Source organism: Sitodiplosis mosellana, unplaced genomic scaffold (assembly GCF_009176505.1).
Source record: "Sitodiplosis mosellana isolate CC-2019 unplaced genomic scaffold, AAFC_SMos_1.0 Smas_scaffold_6197, whole genome shotgun sequence".
Classification (NCBI taxonomy): Eukaryota; Metazoa; Arthropoda; class Insecta; order Diptera; family Cecidomyiidae; genus Sitodiplosis; species Sitodiplosis mosellana.
Window position 1 is genome coordinate 2658316 of NW_022601438.1, and position 23799 is coordinate 2682114.

Here is a 23799-nt window from a genome sequence, read left to right on the forward strand (position 1 = left end):
AAATGGAAAACCCAGCATAGAAATGCTCATCTTCTTTTGTTTCTTGGTCGTATCTTTCAATTTCCTCAAACATCGCATCTGGTTCAATTGATGTTTTTATTGAACGTCACCAGTCCCATCTTTTTCATTTTGGATCAAATTAATTTTCATTCTGGAATTAATTTCCAGACTATTTGATATTAATGATTGTTTGTCGCTTTCCGAGCTGACAATTTCAAATCCGCACACTAATTTCAACAGGATAGGGATGGTATTAGTTACAACGACATCAATAAGCCCGCTCCCAGTCTACGCTATTGTTAAAAGTGTGAATGAAACCGCTTTATGTACAATAGAGTAAGTGTAGCCACTGTGTGCGCGTGTTAAATTTCCAATCAATAAACGTGCATAATCATAGACTCATTAGATATACTCCAGTTATTATTGGGGTGAGCTATTGCACGTGTATGCTCCGTTTATATTGCGGTCGGCATGTTATGATTTATACAATAGATTTTCCATTATAATCCATCGGTCGTAGAATTTGCGATACTGATGCGATGTACGACCGTTTTAATTAGACGGTCTAAAGTATCAATTACGTGTTGCTTCGATTTCATATATATTCAAATCTTATCCCAATCATATCCACCGATTTTAGTGTTAAGCGATTGCCAATTAGCCATTTACATTACTCAATGAACATCAATTTAATATCCAAAACATTATTTAAAATAAAACCGCTCTACCTCCTGCTGTCGACAGCTTCTTATCATTAATTTATATTCCCATCGTTTGATATTAATTAAATTGTTGCACATTTTATGGAAGTCTTCCAAATACGCATTTCTTCTCAACCATTGGTGACGTAAAAGGTGTCAATAATTGAGCGTGAATTGGTTGCAATCATATAATTTTACAGCTCAGGTGTTGAAATTTGAGTGATTTCTTTTCAATAGGGCGGTTTTTATGTTCATAAAAAGTACACAACAGACCCTATACTTTATACCGTTATACCCATATCCCTTAGCATTCTCATTTCTCTGTCGCTTTAATGGAATTAATATTTTATGGTTCAGTTATAATTTATTCACCAATAACGCGAGCCTTTTTTTTTAGTTGTGCGTGAACGTATTTCATGCGCACTGTACATTATGTAAATTGTCCAACCGCTGGAATTGCAAATATTTCTGCTGTATTCAAGGTGTGGTGGTATTTTTTTCTTCTAAGAATCAAATGGAATGTTTGTTTTATATCAATTCAAAACGAAAAAATAATAGAAAAGTTGAATGTAAATTCCAATTTTTCGCATTCCAATGATATGATTTGAAATAGAAAGAGCTTGATGAAGTGCATACCGACGATCTGTTTGGAAGTTTCTATGTGAAATGCATTTGTTTGAACGTGTATGTGTGTGTATATACAACCATCCAACTTTTCGGTCAAACGTGACTGGTGGTGGCATGACTAAGCTTCAGCAAAATGTTCGTAAGCTTTTCATTTCCCATATAAATACATAAATTAGTTTTGGTTAGCACATCTTTGAACCATAGAATGTTGGATAGCAACAAAGCCAAGAAATAACAAGTTGTTCCAACAATTTAATGCATGGCATGTTAATGCGGTGCACACAAGTTTTCGTATACATTTATAATTATTTGTTTCAATGTTCACCGACTGCTGTTGCTATTTGCGAACGAGAAAAAAAAAATATGAACGTATTAATTTGGATTACGGGGTTTTTCCATCGAGCAAAATGGTCGCTGTATACAAATTTGTGTTCCGTTTTTGTCGTGGACGGAGTTTTTGTTGTAAGGGAAACAAATATTAAAATTAAAGAAAAATGTGCAACGAAATACAGCGATTCCAAACAAATAATAACCAACCACATTTGAAGTGAGAACAAAAATCATGGTTTTATTTTAATACCCGATTATTATTACTTTTCTCATGTTTAACCCTCTGATCGTTTGTCGGGTGTACAACGCCCGAGGCGACTTTGAACCTCGAATAAAAGTACCAAAAAACGAAAAAAAAAATCACATTGAAATAGGTACCATTCGATAGCTTGAACCTTTAGCTATACGTCAGTGAAATTTCATGTGCATATGTGTAAGAATGTGTGAGATATTGCCTCCCACAACACATGTGCGCGCGTTCGTTTCTTGGGGCGTACGACGCCCCAAGTGTATTTTTTCATGAAAACTGGACTGTGATAAGAGATAACGATTTAATGTCTTCGGCAAATATGTAGTACTAGAGGTCCTCTACATCTTTACTAAAGACAGATATCGCTTATCTCTTATCGGTTCCGCAAAATACGCGAAAAACCACGAAAACGCAAATATTCGGTTTTCCATTTATCACGGAACTGATAAGAGATAATTGATATCTGTCTTCAAAAAAGCTGTAGAACAGATTGAGTTCTACAACTTTGCTCAAGAAACCAAGTCATTATCTCCTATCAGTAACGTGAAAAATGATAAGAGAAATCTCGCGTTTTTCGCGGTTTTTCGCTTAACTGATAAGAGATAACGAAATAAAGCATGTGGAAAATTGTAGTACTTGTGGTCTTGTACAACTTTGCTTAAAATAGATGTCACTCTTATCAGTCAAGCAAAAAAAAAAATTATCAAAAACCCCATATGGTGGGAGATCTTTCGCGGTTTTTCGCGTATATTGCGTAACTGATAAGAGATAAGCGATATCTGTTTTCGCCAAATTTGTAGTGCCGGCTAAATACTACAACTTTGCCGAAGACACCAATTCGTTATCTCTTATCAGTTACGTGAAAAATCGCGAAAAACGCGAATTTTCTCTTATCATTTTCCGCGGAACTGATAAGAGATAAGGAGATGGTGTCTTCAAAAAATTGTAGTACTTGACCTGTTCTACAACTTTGCTGAAGGCACTCATCATTTATATCTTGTCAATTCCGTGAAAAATGAGGAGCCGAAAATTAACGTTTTCGCGGTTTTTCGCGTATTTCGCGGAACTGATAAGAGATAAGCAATATGTGTCTTCAGCAAAGTTGTAGAACGGGTCAAGTACTACAACTTTGTCAAAGACACTAAGTCGCTATCTCGAATTACAATCAAGTTTTCATACAAAATGCACTTAACGCGCTGTACGCCTCATGAAACTAAGTTAAGGTGTAAACGCAACAAACGATCAGAGGGTTAAAGAGTCAATGTATCGTTTTTTTTGGCTTTTGGTTAATCGATCAACTGTTTTCACTGGGAAAAGTGTAAATAAAATATTGACAAACAAAAAGATTCGGGTATTGTTCCCCTGAATTGAATTGTAGCGTTGCCATTCTCTTCTACAGTTGAATGACAATAAATTGAAAACCGTTTTTGTCATAAAAACCAAATCAGTATTGAAATCAAGCAATGTGAATTTGAGAGCGTTTTTTTTTATCAAGCAGAAAATCAATAACCAAATTCACGACATCAAGTCAATCACAAGTTTTGCCATTCACAACGGGCTGCAATATATCCACTTTCTGCCATAACTTAAGTATTTATTGATCGATTGGAATTTCTTGGATTGCAAAATCAAGTTCATGCGCTAGTTAATGACAGATGTTGATATCAAGTCAATAATACAAGTGACAACAGCTGCAAAGTAAGAACTCACTTACATTCTAAAACTATTTATATTGTTACATTTTCGATTGCAAATCTCAATGTATGGTTTACAATGTCGAAACGGTCCAATCAAGATATTAGTTATGGTTGACCATGAAAAATGTATTTTTAATGATAATTCGATACATTTTTTAATTAAAATTCGTACAATTGTTTTGCAAAATTCGTACAAAAATTTATCATTAATGTTAGACACATTAACTCTCCCCTCTTTTAAAACGAATCGTCCTCGATTATTCTATGTGATGGTATTGAATGAGACTAATTCAGGGCAATATTATTAACGAAATTATATTTTAACCCAAATATAACAGTTTATCATACCCACGGTACGGTCCCAAATCGTCATCGATTGACATTACTTGTTTTATGAGATTTTTTATTTTTCGGTTCAAATGTGTATTTCTCCCAACTTCGCTTTGTTGGTGGTATGAACAATTTTGAATTATAATGAATTTATGTTATGACATTGATTAGTTTCAAGTTTCTTTGTTAATTAAATTTGGATAAAATTTTCCTTACGAATCTAGTATTCGTTGTGAAAGTAACGCTTACAAGTAACGTTGTGAAAGTAAAGTTCACATTTCCCAAAATAATTGTTCAATTTCTCAGTATACTGAAAACTTTAAAGAAATTTTCTGTACAATTTTCACTTTCAAATTCTATCAATATTTAGCAACAATGGAAGATGATATTTATTCGGTTTCAATCACGATCGAAGAAGAATTTGATACACCAACAACCACGATTCCAAGGAAAATTTGCAAAGCTTTGTTAACATTTTTGCTTTTCAATTTTGTGCTTGATTGGAATAATATTTCTTTTATATTTCCGTTATTTTTATTAGGCATTAACCACAATTTATCAATACCGTTCACCTATATTGCTCCACTATGTTCTGTTAAGATATAAAATAATAATACAAAAAACACATCGAATACAAAAATATGTTACTATTTAATCAATGAATCATAATAATCCATTTATGACGAAGTAATCAAATAATATATTATTTGTTAGGTTTCATCATTGATTCAACAAAAAAAAACAATCCAATAAATTGTAAGTATGTATGTACAGCATTTTTATCTTATCTGAAATAAAAATAGTAAACATTACGTTGTAGGTCACTGGTTAAATTTTATGTTCAACCATAGCAATGTTGACGTATTGCACTTAAGTCTTAATCAGGTGTATTAGTAAAATAGTTATGGGAAAGTGTTTTCCCCAAAACTTTTATCAATTATTCCCTGTCCCTTATGGTAACAAATCAATTTTGCAACAAATTAATGTACAATTTTGAATTCTAACTATTTTATTTTATTTTTTAGCTCTCATGCATTATCATTGGAATCTACTGACCTTTATTCGAAAACAAACTATAGATGGTCGTATTTGTCTGAAAATAAACAACCAGGGATAGCAGAGTCGTGTACCTGTGATACATGTAAATGTATATCGGTCAACGGAGAATCGTGTACCTCTGCGTTAGTGCCTTACACAGATAGACACTGTTTATCTGTGTGCGTGTGAATCAGACTAAAACGATGACCGTCGGACTATACGATACACTCACACACAAGCGCACACGCTACGAGGTATACCAAAGTACATGTACTTGACTTACCATGTCAAGTCAATGCGCTGTCGTTGATATACATTTACTCATTCCCTGTAAACAACTATATCAGTAACTTACTGACAATGTGTCCAAAATGCATGAATATGGCATCGCATAAGGCAGTTATCGCATAAATATCGCGCGATAATTTTTTGCTTGCGTTGCCGCAGTATACGATATTTCAATGGCCGTCATCTTGCGACGCTCGCTTGCGTTCGCTTCGTTATATGTGTAAAGAAATTTGAACGTGCGTCGTAAGACGGCTATTGAAATATCGTATACTGCGGCAACGCAAGCAGAAAATTATCGCGCGATATTTATGCGATAACTGCCTTATGCGATGCCGTATTTATGCGTTTTGGACACATTGCTTACTGATAGTAAGAATGTTTGCACATTGATTGCATGCTTAAACTTATGTTGAAATAATCAACATCTATCGTGGACTGTAGATAAGAAATAGTTCAGCTATTAAAGTTAGCGTCAGAAAAAAAATCCAATCAGTTTAACTCGGCTGAGTGGTTTCGTTGCAACAAAATGAGTATCGACATCGACATCGACAAGGAGTACTATTACTTTGTGCAATACATGGAAATTAAATTGAAACACGAGTACCAGAAAAAGTTCAATGAAGCTGATAAAGTATCACGTAAGCAAATCAAAGATGAGCATCAGCAAAAATGGACCGAGTTTTGCGAAACATACAAAGTAGAATATGAAGCATTTTTACGTGTTAAAAGTCACAAGCGAATGAAATTGTATTGCTTATTGTGCTGCGCCTGATTTTGATTGAATAAAAAGATAAATAACCACAATAACCGACAATCATGCAGTTTCATTTTTGTTATTTATTTTCGATTAGTATAAATTGCCGGGTGTTACTAATGGAACCTTAGTTGCAATAATGTCAGTTGTTTACAAAATGATCCGCTTTTTATTTATTTTAACCTGTATGGTTTCAAAAAATTTCCCTTTAAATCATGAAGTTAATTAAATTGTCGGATCTTCATCAGAAAATTTTGTTTACTTTGAACCACCAAAAAACTATCGATATTTAAAAAGTGAAAACACAAAAAGAGTAACCACAGTATTCAATAAAATTACTGATTTCAATCCAGAGTTTTTATTGCTGACTGGAGATCTAACACATCGAGCCCAAGTATCAGAAATTGAAGAATTTTTTAGTGATTTGAATATCTTCGTTGATCAAAACATACCAGTTGCATTCAGTTTGGGAACCACAGATATTTAATATAATTTAGATAAATGTGCCGTGAATGGAGGACCAGTTACTATGCCATCACCTAACGTTTGTTTGCGTACACTCTGGCGATTATTTTTTGCGATAATAGAACATGGTATTAAACCACAATTTCTTAGTCGTGAATTTCGGTCCGATTATAGCTATATTTTGGATGCAAATCTTGGAGCATATGGATTCAATATGTTAAAAGATTCAAATACGATAAGAATTTTTAAAACAAATGGACATCCAGTTTTCAATGTGAAAACCACAACAGGTGCGTAAAATGTCATCATAGGAAAGTCTAGATTTCTATTCCCATTTGAAAAAATGTAGACCCAAGAGGGAAAACGTTTTTGGCCAGAGTTACCATCTCTAAAACAAAGTGACTACGAAAACATAAAGTCTAGCATTGAATCGATATATAATAGTAATGAAATTTATAGAAATGAAACAGCAGATAATATTTTTAATGGAATTTCATTCACTTTATGTGGCAAAAATGTTGAGATATCACTACCAAGAGTTATCATGTTCATTATGAAAAAAAATTGCTAGTATGATGCGAGTCACACTCAATCGTCTCTATCTCTCTGTAATTGGGAAAAATTTTACAAATTGAACTTTGTTCGCGTGTACTATGTATTTTTGAATGCGAAATAAAACCGAAATATAATTAAGTCGACATAACACACAACTATTCGTGCTTACGCCCCGTTAAACTGCATTCGTGTGGTTATGAAGTTCATCTACTCAGTATCGACCTTATTGGACGTGATTGGTGGTGTTCGTACTTTATTCAATTTTTTCAAAAGCGAGAAAAAATTAAAATTTTCATTTGTTGATATTGATGGTGAAATTTTTTCAATCAATAAAATGAATCAGACTACGGAATAGAAATCGAATTTCTCGAATTTTTATTGGTGCTTATTTCTTTTGATATTGTCCCTGTGAAACACTTCATTGTTGTCAAATCGTTCAAAAATGTACAAATTATTTATGCGATAGTGTATACTCTGTTCTCAGTTGTCAACAATTTAACTAATTTATTTATTGTTATTTAGGTACGGATCGTCAAAGCAAAAAAGGTGTAAAAAAAATTATGTCTTTCTCATCTTGCATTTGATTTTTTCTAATTCTAGCAATTTATAGCATTTTATTAAAAAGGGAAAGGAAGTCAATATGTGACCGGTTCTTGCTGAATTTTTTGATCTTATTGATTCACTGTTCCCTTGAAAGGCAATTTCTCGGTCCATGAATCCTGATGACTCTTGGTTTGTGAATTCTGTTTCAATTTTTGCGTTGTCGATTGTATCAACAACCGATGTTCTCATTTTTTTGGATGATGGTGAACATATTAGTGATGAACTGTGTATTTGTCTTTGCTCCAAATTTGTTTGTTTTTCTGAAACTCTATATTCATGCCTGTGTCCAGAAATTGATGTTGATTTTTCTTTGCTATTATTCGTTTCAACAAAACTATTGTTTTCCTCAACGGAATTGACGGTAGTTATTTTATTAATTGAAATGTTTTTTTCAACTTTTTGTCTATACAAACAAATTTTTAACATAATTATAGTTCTCCTTATTTCAGGGTTAAGGTATCCAATACTTGTAATAATACCATCGCATTCAAGTTTTATGACCCCATATTGTTCACTTTTTATAAATAATTCACTCGTGTTTTTATTTATTGTTCTTCTGAGGTCTTTTAATCGATCCCTCATAATTTTTGTTCTTTTTTACATTTCCTTAAATGCAAAACTAAGTTTTTCGTAATTTTCCATTTTTGTTTTTAATATATTATTTTAATTTATTTTTTTTATTTTTATTTTTTATTATTTTATAGTGTTATATCACTTTTTTGTGTTGATTGCTGTTTGCAATACCGTTTGTCCCAGCGTTGACCTGTGAAGGTTCCGTTTTTGTTAATTGGAATAAGCTCTTTTTCAGCCACACAAGTTAATCACACAATTTATTATTTTCATACTGTTTTCCAGTCGTTTGATTCTCACAAAATTATTATGTATTTTCATATACAATTGTAAAATTTTGATCTCTTAATCAAAAAGTTTACTTTTTTTGTAGTACTTTTCGCAACGTTTAATACTTCCGTATTTCCGATTTTTTGTTTTTTATACTCATTCAGAGTCGTTTCGATCTCACAAATTGTTATGTAATTTGGTCTCTTAACGAAACATTTGCTCTCTAGTAAATTGTTTTAAATCTGTGTATTACTAGACTATAATACAACGCTTTTAAGTCTCAGATTTTTTTCAACAATTTATTTTGAGTTCAGGAAAGTAAGCTCACTGTTTAACTATTACACTCGACTCGATGTGTAATCACCTTTTTATGAAAATAAAACAGATCTTTTAAAACTTTCCCTGTTGAGCCCCCAATTAATGATAGATGTTGATATCAAGTCAATAAAACAAGTGAGAACAGCTGCAAAGTAAGATTTGAGCACTATGTGCATTTATTAATCTCTCAACAAACTGAACTCACTTACAAAGCATTCTAAAACTATTTATATTGTTACATTTTCGATTGCAAATCTCAATGTATGGTTTACAATGTCGAAACGGTCCAATCAAGATATTAGTTATGGTTGACCATGAAAAATGTATTTTTAATGATAATTCGATACATTTTTTAATTAAAATTCGTACAATTGATTTGCTATTGCTTTTAGAATACATTGCTTTTAAAATATGAAAATTTATCATTAATGTTAGACACATTAACTCGCTTATGAGCGCCTGGAATTCTCAGATCGGTAAAGAGCATTTGATTGGCCCATAAACATTGTACCCATGAAAATAATCTGCGTATTAAATTGACTTTAGTTTGTTAATGTGCTCTTGATCTCACCTTTCGATGGTGACAACATGTCTTCACATTGATTTATTTAGCGTCAACTGTGATATTTATCAAACTTCTGCTAGTGATGATTTATGACTCGTCATCACCTCATTATTTACTAATTCCGTGAGTGTGTGTGTATGTGTGTGTGTTTTTCCACAGATTTGCATGTGAATGCGGTTCTCTTCATTTTTATGAAGTATCTACTGTGTCTATAAAGTCTGCTTTTTCATAGCCTCCTTTTCTTTCTTCCCTATATTATCTTGTCATTTACATTACAGTCATGAATACGATTGGATTAGTAATTTGTACGTTTAACGCGAGTCTCAAAAGCATTTATATTCTTACACAGTTTGATTGTACTTTTCAACGGATTAAATTAGTTATTTGCTATTGAAAAGGATATTTACCGAAGCATTATGTTGAGCATAAACATCGATTGGAAAATGTCTTATCGGCATAGTATATAAATAACTCCCATTTCTTTGTGTCTATATGTATAAATACGATGACTCTGCACACGTTTCACACTCGATAACTTTTCCATTCGCTCATATTCGATAGCTCATGCATCAATGTTAGCATAGTAAACACAACACGTAGTATGTCATAGACACACTCATTACAATCCTTAAATTACTCGTGTCTTGACGGTTTTTTAAAATAATTCTCTCTGCTTGGATGTGTGCAAAGTAACGCGTCATGTGCTCTCGTTGTACCGCTTAAAATTGTGACTCTGTCATGAGTTGATATAATTAGGTAATTACTGCGCATTTCGAATAGAATACACCAATTTATAATCTAACAAGCGAAACAACAGGTTGCGTTGTTGTGACTTGGCTGTCTTAAATTCAAATTAAACACGTCGAATATTTCATTTTGTACGTATACCATGACAATAATTGGGTCGTTTACGTTTTGACAGAGCTAAAATATTGGCTCATTTTTTATACAACTTCACATAGTGCTTTTCATTCTTCATTGTTTATTCAGCTTAGTTCCAAAACTCAACAGTGTTACCAGATTAAATTCTTGTTAAAGGAAACTCTATCAAAATGGTGTAAAATATGCAAAGAATCCACTAGCATCACGAAAATGAACAAGTGAAAAACTAAACTGGATTGTGTTACTAAGTTTTTGCCATCGTATGTGTACGAAAATGTCATTAAATTTGACCATACAACAAGTATATAAAATTGTTTGTGTGTGTGGAAATTTAAATAAACTGATAAAATTGACATAAACATACACAAATTCACATATACTCAAAATATCCACCAGTAATATGTGCTTGTCCAAATTTTTTTTTTATTGTTATTGACTGTATTATGTTGGATCATTACTTTTTTTTCCCCTGGTCCATTCTTTTGATGATATCATTTGCATTGGAATTGAAACACGGGCCCAATATAAATGTCATCTGCTTCAGTATGCAATCAATTTACACAAAATTAAAATGATGATTACTTCTCATCTAATGGCATTAGAGTTAATTGGAAAAATATACATACAATGTCAATTTGGCTCACAACAATACAAACAGCAAAGAATATCAAACGCATTTATTTTTGCTGTTGTTGATTTTGTTTCATTCGACGATAAATGTTTATTATGTTCTTTCAACAAAATTTGATTTAGTGACTGAAACAAATGTCAAATAAATTGTATGGTATAAAGTCAAAATGTTCTCATTCTATCCAGCATTCATAGTCGTAACAAAATGGGAATAGAAATTGGATCCAACAATTGACATGAAATATGCGCTTGTTACCAGCATGATAAGTTGTCTTAAGTTATTCAGACTGAATGGTCACAATTGCACTTGAATAGTAATGCAAAACCTCAATTTCGCATTGACATTGATAAAAAAAAAAACACCAATCTGCCACAAAAAAAATGAGATGTCACATGAAAATTATGCAATAACTACATTTTTGATAAATTATGACACCAACGCCCCATAAAAGCAATAACGACAATATTCAGATGAATAGTCACAGCTATAATATAATATAACTTTTATCATTTTGTGCGACTATTATGAACATTGACGGAAAAAAAATCATACGAAAAAATATACATATTCCACTTTATGAATACAGCTCTTCAACCACGATGAAATGAAATAGGAAAATAGTACGAATCAAATATTCTTATTCAACCGTAAGATTCGTTCTAGATAAATCGAACAATAGCAATATGATGCCTCGTTAAATCACATTTTCGTTTTCAAGCGTTGCCACCAAGCGAAAAAATCCAATAAAACGCTTTTTTGAATTCTGACTAAATTTCCTCGTTCATTCATGGCACCTAGTTGATCGCATTGCTTTATGTGGTGCATTCAGAAACGGTTGAAATTTCTTGTACAAGATTTCGTTGTAGATAATTAAAAAAAAAAAAGATCGGTTTGAAAAAATGCTCCTTCTTTGTGAATATTGTCATAAGAAAATGCATACGAAACAATGATAATGCTTAATTTCGTTCAATGATTGACGTAAAATTTATATAATTTGGAGGCGAAATTCCAAATTAATTCTAGAACTAACGATAAGTCAAACACAAAAATCGCATATTTAAAATGTCACAATGATGTCTCAGAATCAAGTGCAATATGAGGTTAAATTGTCGATTTAATTTCAGTTCAATTGCAACAAAAAACTGATAAGCTGTCATTTATTTATGAGCAACGTCTTTAAACGTGATCCAATTCTATCCGATTGAAACGGTGATGTGTTCATTTTATTGTTCTGGAGAGAAATATTGTGTTGGAAATGAATATTTCATTCCGTTTAGAACATCAATTTGTATGTTGTAAATGTAATTGGATTATTGATTCTAATGTATTGATGGTGTTATTGCTTTTTTGTCTCAGTGCCTCTCCCGCGACAAGCAATAGTATACAAAACTTATGGGGCTTCTATTTTCTATTCTATTGTCCAGAAAGTGTGAGAATTAATGATGTGTCAACGAAGACGCCTTGTTTCAGCAAATACAGTGATTATCTGCAGGACGGAAACGCACCACTAGATTTATTACGTGTCCGTAGGTTGAATTCATATTTAAGCTAACACCATAAGTCAATGGTTCAAACGATTTATGCTACTCACGGGCAGGGATAGGTTTCATTGTTCACCTTTCGTAGCCGTTCATGTTTTAATTTTAATTTTCCATGCCATTCCCCTTTGAACGGCTTTGAAAAATGAATAAATCTTGATATTTCGGTGGTTCCATGTTTTCTTTGTTGCTCACCATATTTCGCGTGCAAATAAATAACTAACGAAATGCTAAATAGGCTACATCGACTTTCGAAAATTGTTGTAAATATTGTTTCAAATTTCAAAAGATCAAACGCCCATTGTATGTAAAATGGAAAGTGTTTCAAAATTACCACTGACACGTTTAACAAGTGAATCGGGCGTTTCTTCAAATCTGCACTACGCGACCAACGTGGCGGCGTTTAAGAAAGTTCACGAGAACAAGAAGCCGAAAAAATGTGACAAGAACGGTGAAAGTAAAGACGGAACAAACATAACAAATTTGTTTTTGCACAAACGGGTATACAACACATTGTGCGTAATTTATGCTTCAGCAAGTTTCATGTCAAATGTTGCTCTTTGTGTTTTCGCAGCCGTCAATCCGTTGAAACATACATCACCGCAATGCAAACGTGAAAAATTGGTATAAACGACTGACGCTAAAAGAAGACACACTAAGAATAAATCGAAAAATCAATCGACTTTTTTCTGCTCCAACTGTGCGTCACACGTGTACTCGTTCGACAAAGAAGAAAAAAATTACAAATCGAAGAGCAACTGAAAATATGGTGCAAAATGCGCGCGCGATCACAATTTCACAGAGAAAAATGAAACGAATACCCTTTTTTGTGTATTCATAATGCTTTTTTGTGTGCGCGCGAGGGAATGAAACTCAAAAACGAATATTTTATTTTGGGCTTTTATTTCCCAATGCGTTCATATGTTAAATTGTTTATTCACACTTTTTTCCTCTTCTGTGTGCAGCATTTGTGAGTTCGTTTATATTTGTTCGCCCTTTCTGTGGTGCAGATTTATTATTGCTTTTGCTTCGCATTGAATCGATTCGAAGAGCAGGAAAAATAAGAAGAAAAAATACTGGCCAGTTCCTCTCCGCTTGCGACGACGCGTTCATTAAAAGGAACAAGCTCAGCATAATGATTCAATAGAAATAAATTTTAAAAGTGTCTATCCGTAAAAAGACTATTCTATATATCTGAGTTAAGAAGAGGCGCACAAGACGAACGAATACAATAACATCCGAACTAAAAAAAAATGGATGGCAAAAGATCAAACATAGAAATTAACGTACCGCTTCGACTGGTTCGGGAATTTTAATTTCGTGAGCAAATTTATCAAATTTACTGTGCGATGTGGTGCTGCCAAGTAGAATTTCGCGCGTTTCACTGTCTTGTTCTTCGTGTAAATTGATTGGGCCGCGTGTCGATGCTTTTCGAGCATATTGTGTGGAGTTCTTTTTTCCACGTTGTGATGCGCTTGTATCACGATCCGATGATCCAAAATGAAAAATGCTATTCTTTCGACTGGTTCGTGGCTCTCGTAAACTATTTTGGCTGGATTTATTCGATTTATCTTTCAGCGATCGATTGCTACAGCTTGCAGTGCAGTCGCGTTGAGTGCTGCTGCCTCCGCCTCCACCGCCTTTTTTCAACGATGAATTTGTCCCATTTTTCATTTGATTACTGCCATCGCTCGATTGCTGCTGTAGCTGCTGCTTCATTTTGCTATTGTTAACATTGCCACCCGATATTCGACCAAATGATTTTTCACTCGCTCCACCGTCGAATGAGCATTGCTTTCGGCTATTCGACAGTAAATTCTCGGAGCCACTTTTTAGCGTATCGGTGCGATTCATTGCATTGATACACTGTAGAAAATTCGTTGTTCTTTCGTTACGTTCTTTATCTAAACTGAAGTAGCGTTTTTTCGATAGATTTCGTTTATCGTTGGTCGTTAGTCCGCCACATTTCGTGCAATATGTAAGATCATCACTTCTGGTGTGCGAATTGTGTGGCGGTTGGTGATTCAAGTTTGGCGCATTAGACGATTTTATATCAATTTCAAAGCTCAATTCGCCAATGCCACCGTCGCCGCCGCCGCCGACGCTCGATTTTTGTAACACACGACCGTGCCGTTTGGTTGCCAACGGCGCCACTAAGTTGGTCAAGGGATTCGGTGATGGTGGTGGTACGGAATTAGTTGGACTAGCACTTGTCGATATGATTGCAGGCACATTAGTTATCACATCATTTCGATCTGATGACCGTGTCGGATACAAAACCATTCGCTGACGCTGAAGTTTAGCTGCAAAATTCAATTTGAAACCATTTTAATTTCCAGATGTACCAGAGTTGAGGAACAACACCTCACATACCGTTCATCTGTTCACTTTGAAACACTCACGAAACAGTGCACATGCGATCTCATCGTTGTAATTGATGAACAACAAATGCTAACGTCCCAAGTGTTTAAAGGTGAACGTTTGACAAGATGTTTAATCTATCAGTTTGTTTTATTAAGTACCTTTGAACTCTTTTCCAGTAGCTGCTGGCTCTGTCGATGCTGCCGTTGCTGCTGTGTTCCCGATTAAACTGTCCGAAGCGCCACTAGCGTTCTCGTCGTTACCATTATCGCCGCCACCATCGTCGTCGTCATCGTCTTCAACACTGCCCAGTTTAGCACAGCAATCAATGCAAATATTCTCGCAACTGCTGGACTCGCATTGAGTCAGTAAAATGTCCAATTTACGAATATCCGACAACTCAATGCTCGAATTAGTTTTCAAATTTGTGTCCGACATTATTATCTTTTTTCGTTCTTCTCTTTCGTTTGCTCGTTCGTTCGTTTGCTATATTTGTATTGCGAATGTGTCGTTTGTTACAGAGGTGGCACCATATGGAATCGCTTCAGGAACCGAGAACGCTGTCCTTTTTTCGCTAATGCTCACGACAACTGGTGAACAAACTGCAGCCAAATTTCCTCAATTCGAAGAGTGGTCGTCGCGTGCTAAATGCAAATTGATACACTTTCATACTCTTCTCACAGATTGACCATTCTCATTTGTCACACGATATACATAAAAACACTACGTGAACTCCACCGACACGTACACGCGCACACCAACAGCAACACAACAGAGACGCACAATTGTTTGCTGTTTCGTTTTCGATTTGATCATACTAATTACTAAACTTGTTTTGTAAAACTTTTCTTTTCACCATCATTTTCTACATTTTGGGTACATGTCCGTTTTCTATTTCTCTTTCTTTCCCTCGCTCGTTCTCTCCCTTATTCTACTAATGGCGAAGTTGTCATCTAATTGGAAAACAATTTGGTACAGTTATTGCTTGTCCGTTTACTAGTTGCTCATTTTACATCCAAATTTGCATAAATTCTTATCGGAGCCGTTGTCGCCGTCATCGTCGTCATAATTACTATTTATTAACATTTAATGGCAATATAATAATAGCGGTTGGCATCGAAATTTCAGTTGACAAAATTTCAATACCAAACTACTTGTTCCATATTATATTGTTGCTTGGTGACCGACGAACAAAAATTCCCGCAACGAAGTTCGAAGGTGCAAAATGAAAATGAAAGAAACTCTCAATACGCATATGGTAATGTTAAATGTACACAAATCGAAATAATTTATTTCGACGAAAGTGAAATCGATTGTGTGCGATTTTGGTAAAGTTAATGAAAACGACCTTACATCGCAATCAGTCCTTACATCGCAGTAGATGTTTCACTCATTCGGATTAATTTGTGAAAACGCAAAATTTCGGTTGACGTCGTGGTCATCGTCGCTAGGAGGCTATTTTGATCATTTCCCATTCGCTATTTATATATGACCGAAACAGAAAAGTCAAAACGTAATACAAATACGAATAAAATGACGAAACGAAATGAAACGACAGCAGAAAAAAAAAAACATGATTTTCTTTTCACTTGAATAACGATGTTTAATGTTTGTGTGTGCGCGTTTCTTTTCAACTGGGATACTTTTTTTCCTTCGTTTTCTATTCATTCACATTGGCAAAAGAAGGACTTGTATGAGACTCACGCATGGTTGCGCGAATTTATGGCACCAAATCGTAAGTTATCACGATTACCGTCTTGGAAAAAAGGGCACATGATTCGGCTAAAATCATACTGAACATACACACTTTAATCTGCGTTGCCCGCTCTCGCCCGTGCTCGTTTGCGCGAACATTTTATTTGCTCTCACCAAAACAGCTACAATATCCAACAATAAAAGCCTGCTTCACATTCACTGTTTATTTTTAATCAAGTTACTCCCTTGCTTTTTATTGGTGTGTGCAAAAAAAAACGGCCGCGTAAAAAAAACCGCACACACAAATCATGTGGTGTTTGAAGAAAGACAAATAAATAGTACAATAAGAGCGCAAAATTTAATTCATGATTTTACACCAAATGCGAATAAACAGTTGAGTGGCGTTAGAATCACGGCAGTAATGACAGAAAGAGAAGAAAAAAACTATGTATACACGCGTCAGGATATAGAAAAGAGAGCAACGAGAATGATGAAAAAAATGAGAAAGCCAAAATAAATAACTTGTACGCATTGCTATTTCATTGTATGAATGCTCATTTTGGCCGCGTTGTTTTTTCCTGTGTTCTTCGTTTCGAAAAAAACAAGGTTAAGCAATTTGTTTTTTGAAATAATTTCTTGTTACTTTTTTTTCGCTTTTTCATGCGCCAAACGTTATCTTTTTGTACAAAACATAAGTTAATCAATTTGCCTTCTCCATAGTTGGAATGTGTTTTTTTTGTTGTGGGGGGGGTGCCCCCCGCTGAGCAAACAAAAAATAAATTGTTCCATTTCGTTGCAATATCGTTTTTCATGTGTTCTGTTGTGGTTGTGTATGTTGTTTCTTCTGCTCCTTCTTCTTTTTTTCAGTTTCGTCCATAATTTTAGTTTGATAAACTACATAGAATGCGTGGAAAAGGGCCAAAAAAACCCAAAGAGTAACTTATCATTGTCTTGGAATAGCTGTTGATATTTGTATTGCAAAGCATTCAGCTAATAATGGAACGATGTTGTTCGATTTAAACCAGCGATTAATTGATGGAGAGAGAGTACATTCAGAAAATGTGTATGTTCGGTGGACCGATTACAAAGCAAAAATTTATGCTAACGCATGAATGTGGATACTCTTGAGAACGGAGAAAGTGAAATGGTAATAAAAATATATAATATATCGCATCTGAAAGTTAAGGAATAAACTACTAGTTTTTCATACATTCATAAATTGCTCTCCCCATAACTTTTCCCAATTTGCTGTGTGTGTTTTTCTCTCTCTTCTATTCTTACTTTATGTAGTAGCAGTCAAACTATGCTTTAACAATTCATTGCCATGATATACATTTTTCATTTTTCATTTGTGTTTAAAGAAATGTTCTTCGTATCTGTACGCTGCGAAAAGACGACGGAACTTCGTGCTAACAAAAGCCGTATGATTTCTTCGTTAAATATGAGCTTGAGCCGCGCGTCGCATGCTCTAATCAAATAAAACGATGTTGAATATTACATTTGAGTGTGGTCCTTCATCTGCCTCACTAACTTATTAAAAGTTATTCCAATGGGTGGATACGCCGCACACACACATAATCTCAGTGAAAAACGTTTTTATGCATTCGCATACGATCGAGTAAATATTTAAGTTTAACAACTTCGGATATGTTTATCAACACATGCCATCACTTGTAACAACGCGTTTTTTTTACAATTCGTTCAACTGAACACACAAGTTAAAATGGCCATACGTACATTTTTTTTTTCATTTTTCAAATCATCTAGTCCGTCGCCAGAAAAATTAATATGCAAAGGAAAGGTGTGAAACTTTTTTACTCACACAAATTATAAGACCCTATCATTTTTTTTTAGGAGAAATAAAATCTCTCGTCCAACTCTTTTTCATACCAAAAAGTAATACGCACGTTATAACGGTCGTAAATATGATTTTCGGCTTTCTTTACAGAAATGAATGGACCAATGATTTTACTCAACCATTTTACTTCCATTTTGCTTTCATCGTGATACTTTCATCTTATTCGGGCGTTGTCAAGGGTAAAATACGCTTTTGATGTCCAAACACACAGAAATCATTTAGCAAACGGTTCGTTGAATCAAGCGGAAAATTATGCCTTTAAGTTTATTTCATGCTATTTCCATCAAATTTGGGACTAAAATTTAAAATTTTAATAAACGAATCCGATCTTGTGCAATTAAACGAAGGGAGTGAGAAAAAAAAAATGTACAAATGCTACAAACAGCTTCGAATATCGACATCACACCGGAGTATGTGAATAAAAATGAGCCATTAGCCTAAGTGCTCGCCACACGGTACACATTCAGTGTTCAAAAGCGAAGCCATGTGCTTGCCGTGCATTCGCCAATGCAATGCATATATTCGCAACGATTGCGGTTGTTGATATAGGATGGGCGGGGAATTTATCTATTCACCCGAATTGTTTTGTATGTGTGTGTTCAGACACGAGAAGAAAGCGATCTATGAATGACATGTCTGCAGTACTGGCTCGTGTACCGTGTACACAGTACAATGTGCCTAAATAAGCTAAGCCCAATTAAATTCCCATTGTATCCAATCGAATGGAAAATTATCATTCTAATAAGCTTTTACACTTTATTTTCTGGTGCTTGATTAACACAGTTCTACGCTATAATTTAGCCGCTAAACAGGAGGGAAATATGGATGAAGCAAGTAGAAAAAAAAATTAAAAGAAACAAAATATATGAAAAATAGCAATGGCTGGTAATAACAATAAAGAAAGCGAGCAAACAAATAAACTAGAAATGTGAAAATGGAAAACAAAATAATGGGAAGGAGAGCTGAAATTCCCAACAAATGAAAAACGCGTCATTTGGTACATTTCCATGTTTTATGAACTCAAAATAAATAAGAGTCATTCATTTTTTCCCAGTACTGTTGTTGTTGTTGTTTTTTCGCTCTCTGTACAAATGGCAGAGATGATTGTGCTGTATATTTTCCTTTGTCGTCGGTTGTGGCTTTATTTATCAGCATTCTTTCCCAGTGTTCGTGTCGTTTCTTTCTTCAATTTCTTTCCCCATTCGAACTGGCACCGAAAATACGAATGAAATAATGTATAAAAACACGCGCGACAAAACAACAACAACGACAGCAACTACAACAGTACACACGAAACATCTGCTACATTCAAATCACGATAAAGTGGTGAGTTATAAAAGGAGAGACAACAAAAATAAATATAAATTATATAAATTTCTATAGTTCGATATGTAAACTCAAATAATAGAACATAGGATATTCGCAAACGAACAGAAACCGAAATGAAAACAACAACTAATGTAATATGAACCCGAATCGAATCTGGGGAGGGAACGAATGGGAGCGAACGAGCTGGCGAGAACCAACACAATAAACCATGTGGTGTGTGCACGACGGCGGTGGCGGTGGTGATGGCGATGGCGGATTTCAGCTTATGACACACACACAAAAATTATCCTCCTAATATGAATTGTATATAACATAAATTTCATGTATAAATTATGTTTTTTAGTAATTATTATTCGATGGAAGGCTCCATTCTTTCGCCGCTTCGCGTTTTACATAGAGTGTAGTGTTCCCACCCGTCGACACCACACTTTCAATAATTTAATTTCAAATCGAATAGCGGCATTTTGTTGGAGAAAAAATGATTTTTTTTGCTGCACTGCATCGATAAACAACAAAGGGATTCTGATTGTGACAGTCAATCATCATTGAAATTGAAATTGAAATTATTTTAAATAAGATGTGCGTAAAAGTGGAAGTTACATTTTTCTTAAAATTTCAAACGTTAGCCGAAATCTATTGAATATGACGATGAGGAACAAGTTGGAACATTTCATTTTCATGTTGCACAAACGACTCCACAAACGAATTCATTAACACAGCAAAAGCACAGCCAATAAACTGTATGCTCGTTTTTTATTGGATAACAACATACAGTTTATGAGTTAATTTCAAATAACACTCAGCAATTCAGTCTGTGTTGACGTTACTCGAGCACATTTTCGGTTTGTTTGTTTTCGTTCATCTTTGTGTTATTTATCAACTCACGCTCTCTTTCTCTATGCGGGTTTTCCCAACACAAATAACTATTTCAATGAACTAGAAGGAATTCAAGTGCACACTTAAAGGCGAAGCAAGTCTTTTAGTTTTTTTTTTTGTGTCTGTTTTTTTTTCTCGGGAGGAAGAAATCACCAAATATTTGAAACTCGTTCAAATTCTCAATCAATTCACTTGGAACAACTATGACAAATGGTGTTCCACTTCGCATGCGAATGCGGATGCGTAACAGTTACGAGGTAATATTTGTCAATCTTTGTTACTTTTTCTTGTCGTCATCAACGGCGCGCAGAAGTTCAATCTGTGCAATATATCTAAATTCCTTGGTCAGAACAATCAATGGGTTCGTCACTTTGTTGTTAACAAATAAGAATGTTCATTCACTTCAATTCGCAGTTGCACCGGCCGTTGTACGAATAGATGATGTATCTATACACTTCTGTATCAATTGCGCACACGATTACGTACACACTAAGGCTCGGACCGAACAACGTAACGACAAACAGTTTTCCTTTGACAATGTGTTTTTGGAGGAGCGCACGCCTCCGATTCCGACCAAATGTAGATTTGCACTGATTTGAACTCGGTCACCGAAAAATTCATCTACCATGATTGAAAGAGCCAGCCAGTGGCAGAGTGAAGACGAAACGCCGAGCACAGAGTGAACTGTGTGTGGCTGTGGAAAAGCTTTGGCACAGCTATCGCAAACCCAAAGGTACACAGTCACAAAGCACAGCGGCAATATATATATATATATATGTAGCAGAAAGAAAGGAACAAAAATATAGCAGTCAACAGCACTATGATGGAACGATTGGGAGAGTAAAAGCACACGGTTTTAATACAATGAAGTTGTGTGTAAATGGTAGTACCATTACACTAGCGTGCTTTTGCTACACTGCCGCCGACGACAACAACGACGACGACGATGAGTGCTGGAGCGAGCCAACCGTTCAACAAACGCGCTATCAGCAAAATTCCCATGGCGATATTGGAACATAGTACACCATACAGTAGAAGTTAAGAAATTTTGCCATTCCAAGTTTCACCAACACGGCGCGCATTAGGTGTTGTTGTAATAATATTTCGAAAAAGACTTTTCCCAAGTTTTATTTTCTTCGTTGTGTACATACAAACGCAAGTGAAAAGACAAAGGAGAAACGAAAACGGGCGATACCCCAAAGCATTATATATTTGACATTCGATGGGAAGAAGAGTAACAACACACCAAACCAATTGTCGCACATAAATTTGCATACAATATCCCAAGCATGCAAACATTTTGATGCGTTGCGTGTTTACCGATGATTTCATTCTTATTTCAACATCATAATGTTATGAAAACACACACGCACGCACACATGCAACCGAAGCAGAAAAAAGGAACGTTTGTCGAATATCATCAGTTCAATGGGGGTTTTGGAAAAGCTCTTGTGCCGCATGTGAGGGTGTGCGATTGCGGCTCAAATACGACACTCGGTATGCGTATCGAACGTTGTGGGTGGCGATGTTAACGTTTATGTTACCGCGCGCACACACAAACATACTCCAATCCAACGCTGATAATGATTCAAGTTAACCAATTCTAGTGTGCTCCTCTGCTGTTGCTCTGTCTCTCTGTCTGTGAATTTTTGCTCTCTTCTTTATCTACGGTCGTAAAAAAGCATAGTACATCCATTGCACACGCGTACGGAATTCAACTTCTTGATTGTCACTTGTGGCTTACAGAGCAATTAAACTGAATCTTTATGTATGTGGCGCGCACTACATGCTGAGTTCCATTGCATCATCATACTGATTCTTAACCAGACACATACGATTCCGTCGTGCACATTTCGAGTCATTTTTAACATCATAAAATGGAATGTGTGAAAAAATTTCTATTTTTGCGCCGCTATTCACTGAAATAATAAAGATATGTGAAAAGATAGGAGCGAAAATAGTCTGCTTTTGGTGACAATTCCATGAGAAAAAACAAATTCGGCCAACAATCATATGAATTGCTGCCTATGTACACATTACCATCATACGCATAGCATGCGAATGCATTCGAAATTAAATTGAATTGAATTGAGTTTGATGTGCCATTCATTCTGATGTATGAATGGGCTCAATAGTGGAATTGGAAAGCCTACAAACAAACTCCGTACAATTGATGTCATGTGTATTCACATCGCGTCATTCGTTGTGTCGTTTAATTCCATCACACAACAGAAGTCCCTTCATTTTGACGGCAGTTGACTAAACGAATCCAGTGTTTGTGCGCTCGTGTGTATGTGTTTGGGAGATTTGCCGAGGGCCAGTGACGAACCTTCGGACACATTGACAAAAATAATTAAAAACAAAGAGCTGCTAACGGAAAATCTATCCATTGAGGCTGATGTTTGATATCCACTCTAATTATATGAAATGTCGATTTTATTTAGGCATTTGGAACATTTTATTGTTTCGGGATCAATTTACGATATGTGCTCGTCTTTTCGAGAGAACGATATGAACGATACAGAGACAGAGAGCGACAGAGAGAGAGAGAGAGAGAGAGAGAGAGAGAGAGAGAGATTGAGTCGAAATTGGTCGAAGGCAGATGTTCATTTCAATAAAACCATAATGCCTTAAGTACATCGACAAGGATGTCCATCTGAATTTGGTCATTTTCACTTCGATTGGGATTCAACGGGATTTCATATCGACGAATCAAGAACAAATTACATTTTTTAACCATAAGCGATGGAACGCAATATGCAAATCAATTCAGCTTCGTGGCGCTCTTTCTCCATCGATCTCTGTCTCTATCATTATCATCACAAGGGACACTCGGACGACACACATTCACACGGCACTCAATACATAATTCAATTAAGTGAGAATTGATCACAGTCGATTGCAATTTTTAAAGTTATTGCTTGATATGAAGGTAGACTTTTCTTCTGATTGGATTCATTTTGTGTCATCTTTTTGAAAATTGGGTGTCTACTGCAACCGTAACAAGGCAATGTGCAACAGCACTTCGTTCGCCCGAAAATTTGATCATGTCAACTGATGCAATGGTATATACATAAAAAAAATCGAACGAACAAACACTCACTGCTGTATAATGGAAAATTGGCAGATTGAGTTGAATAACGTTGTCTCATGGAAAGCTCACGGTCGCACATACCGTATATATATATATATATATGAATGTCCGAGAATGAAAACGCAATTTCTATTCACAACACATATAAGTGAAACAAAAATAAAAAATTTATTG

At 35.1% G+C, this 23799-nt stretch overlaps 1 protein-coding gene across 8 annotated transcripts in view; it reads right to left on the reverse strand.

Moving 5' to 3' along the window:
- Positions 1–23799, reverse strand: part of LOC129577237 (potassium voltage-gated channel subfamily H member 6) — a 101664-nt gene that overhangs the window by 38421 nt on the left and 39444 nt on the right. For 2 of the 8 annotated variants that reach the window (XM_055463927.1, XM_055463924.1), the window contains exons 1-3: positions 20541–21123; positions 14935–15726; positions 13703–14715 (exon numbers count right to left, since the gene is read on the reverse strand). The exons of 5 other annotated variants lie outside the window; for them this stretch is intronic. In XM_055463927.1, the coding sequence (XP_055319902.1) occupies positions 13703–14715; positions 14935–15211 (1290 nt within the window). In that variant the 5' untranslated portion in view covers positions 15212–15726; positions 20541–21123. Of the gene's footprint in view, positions 1–13702; positions 14716–14934; positions 15846–20540; positions 21124–23799 lie in introns of those variants that run through there. One more of the 8 variants, XM_055463923.1, reaches the window with a different exon arrangement.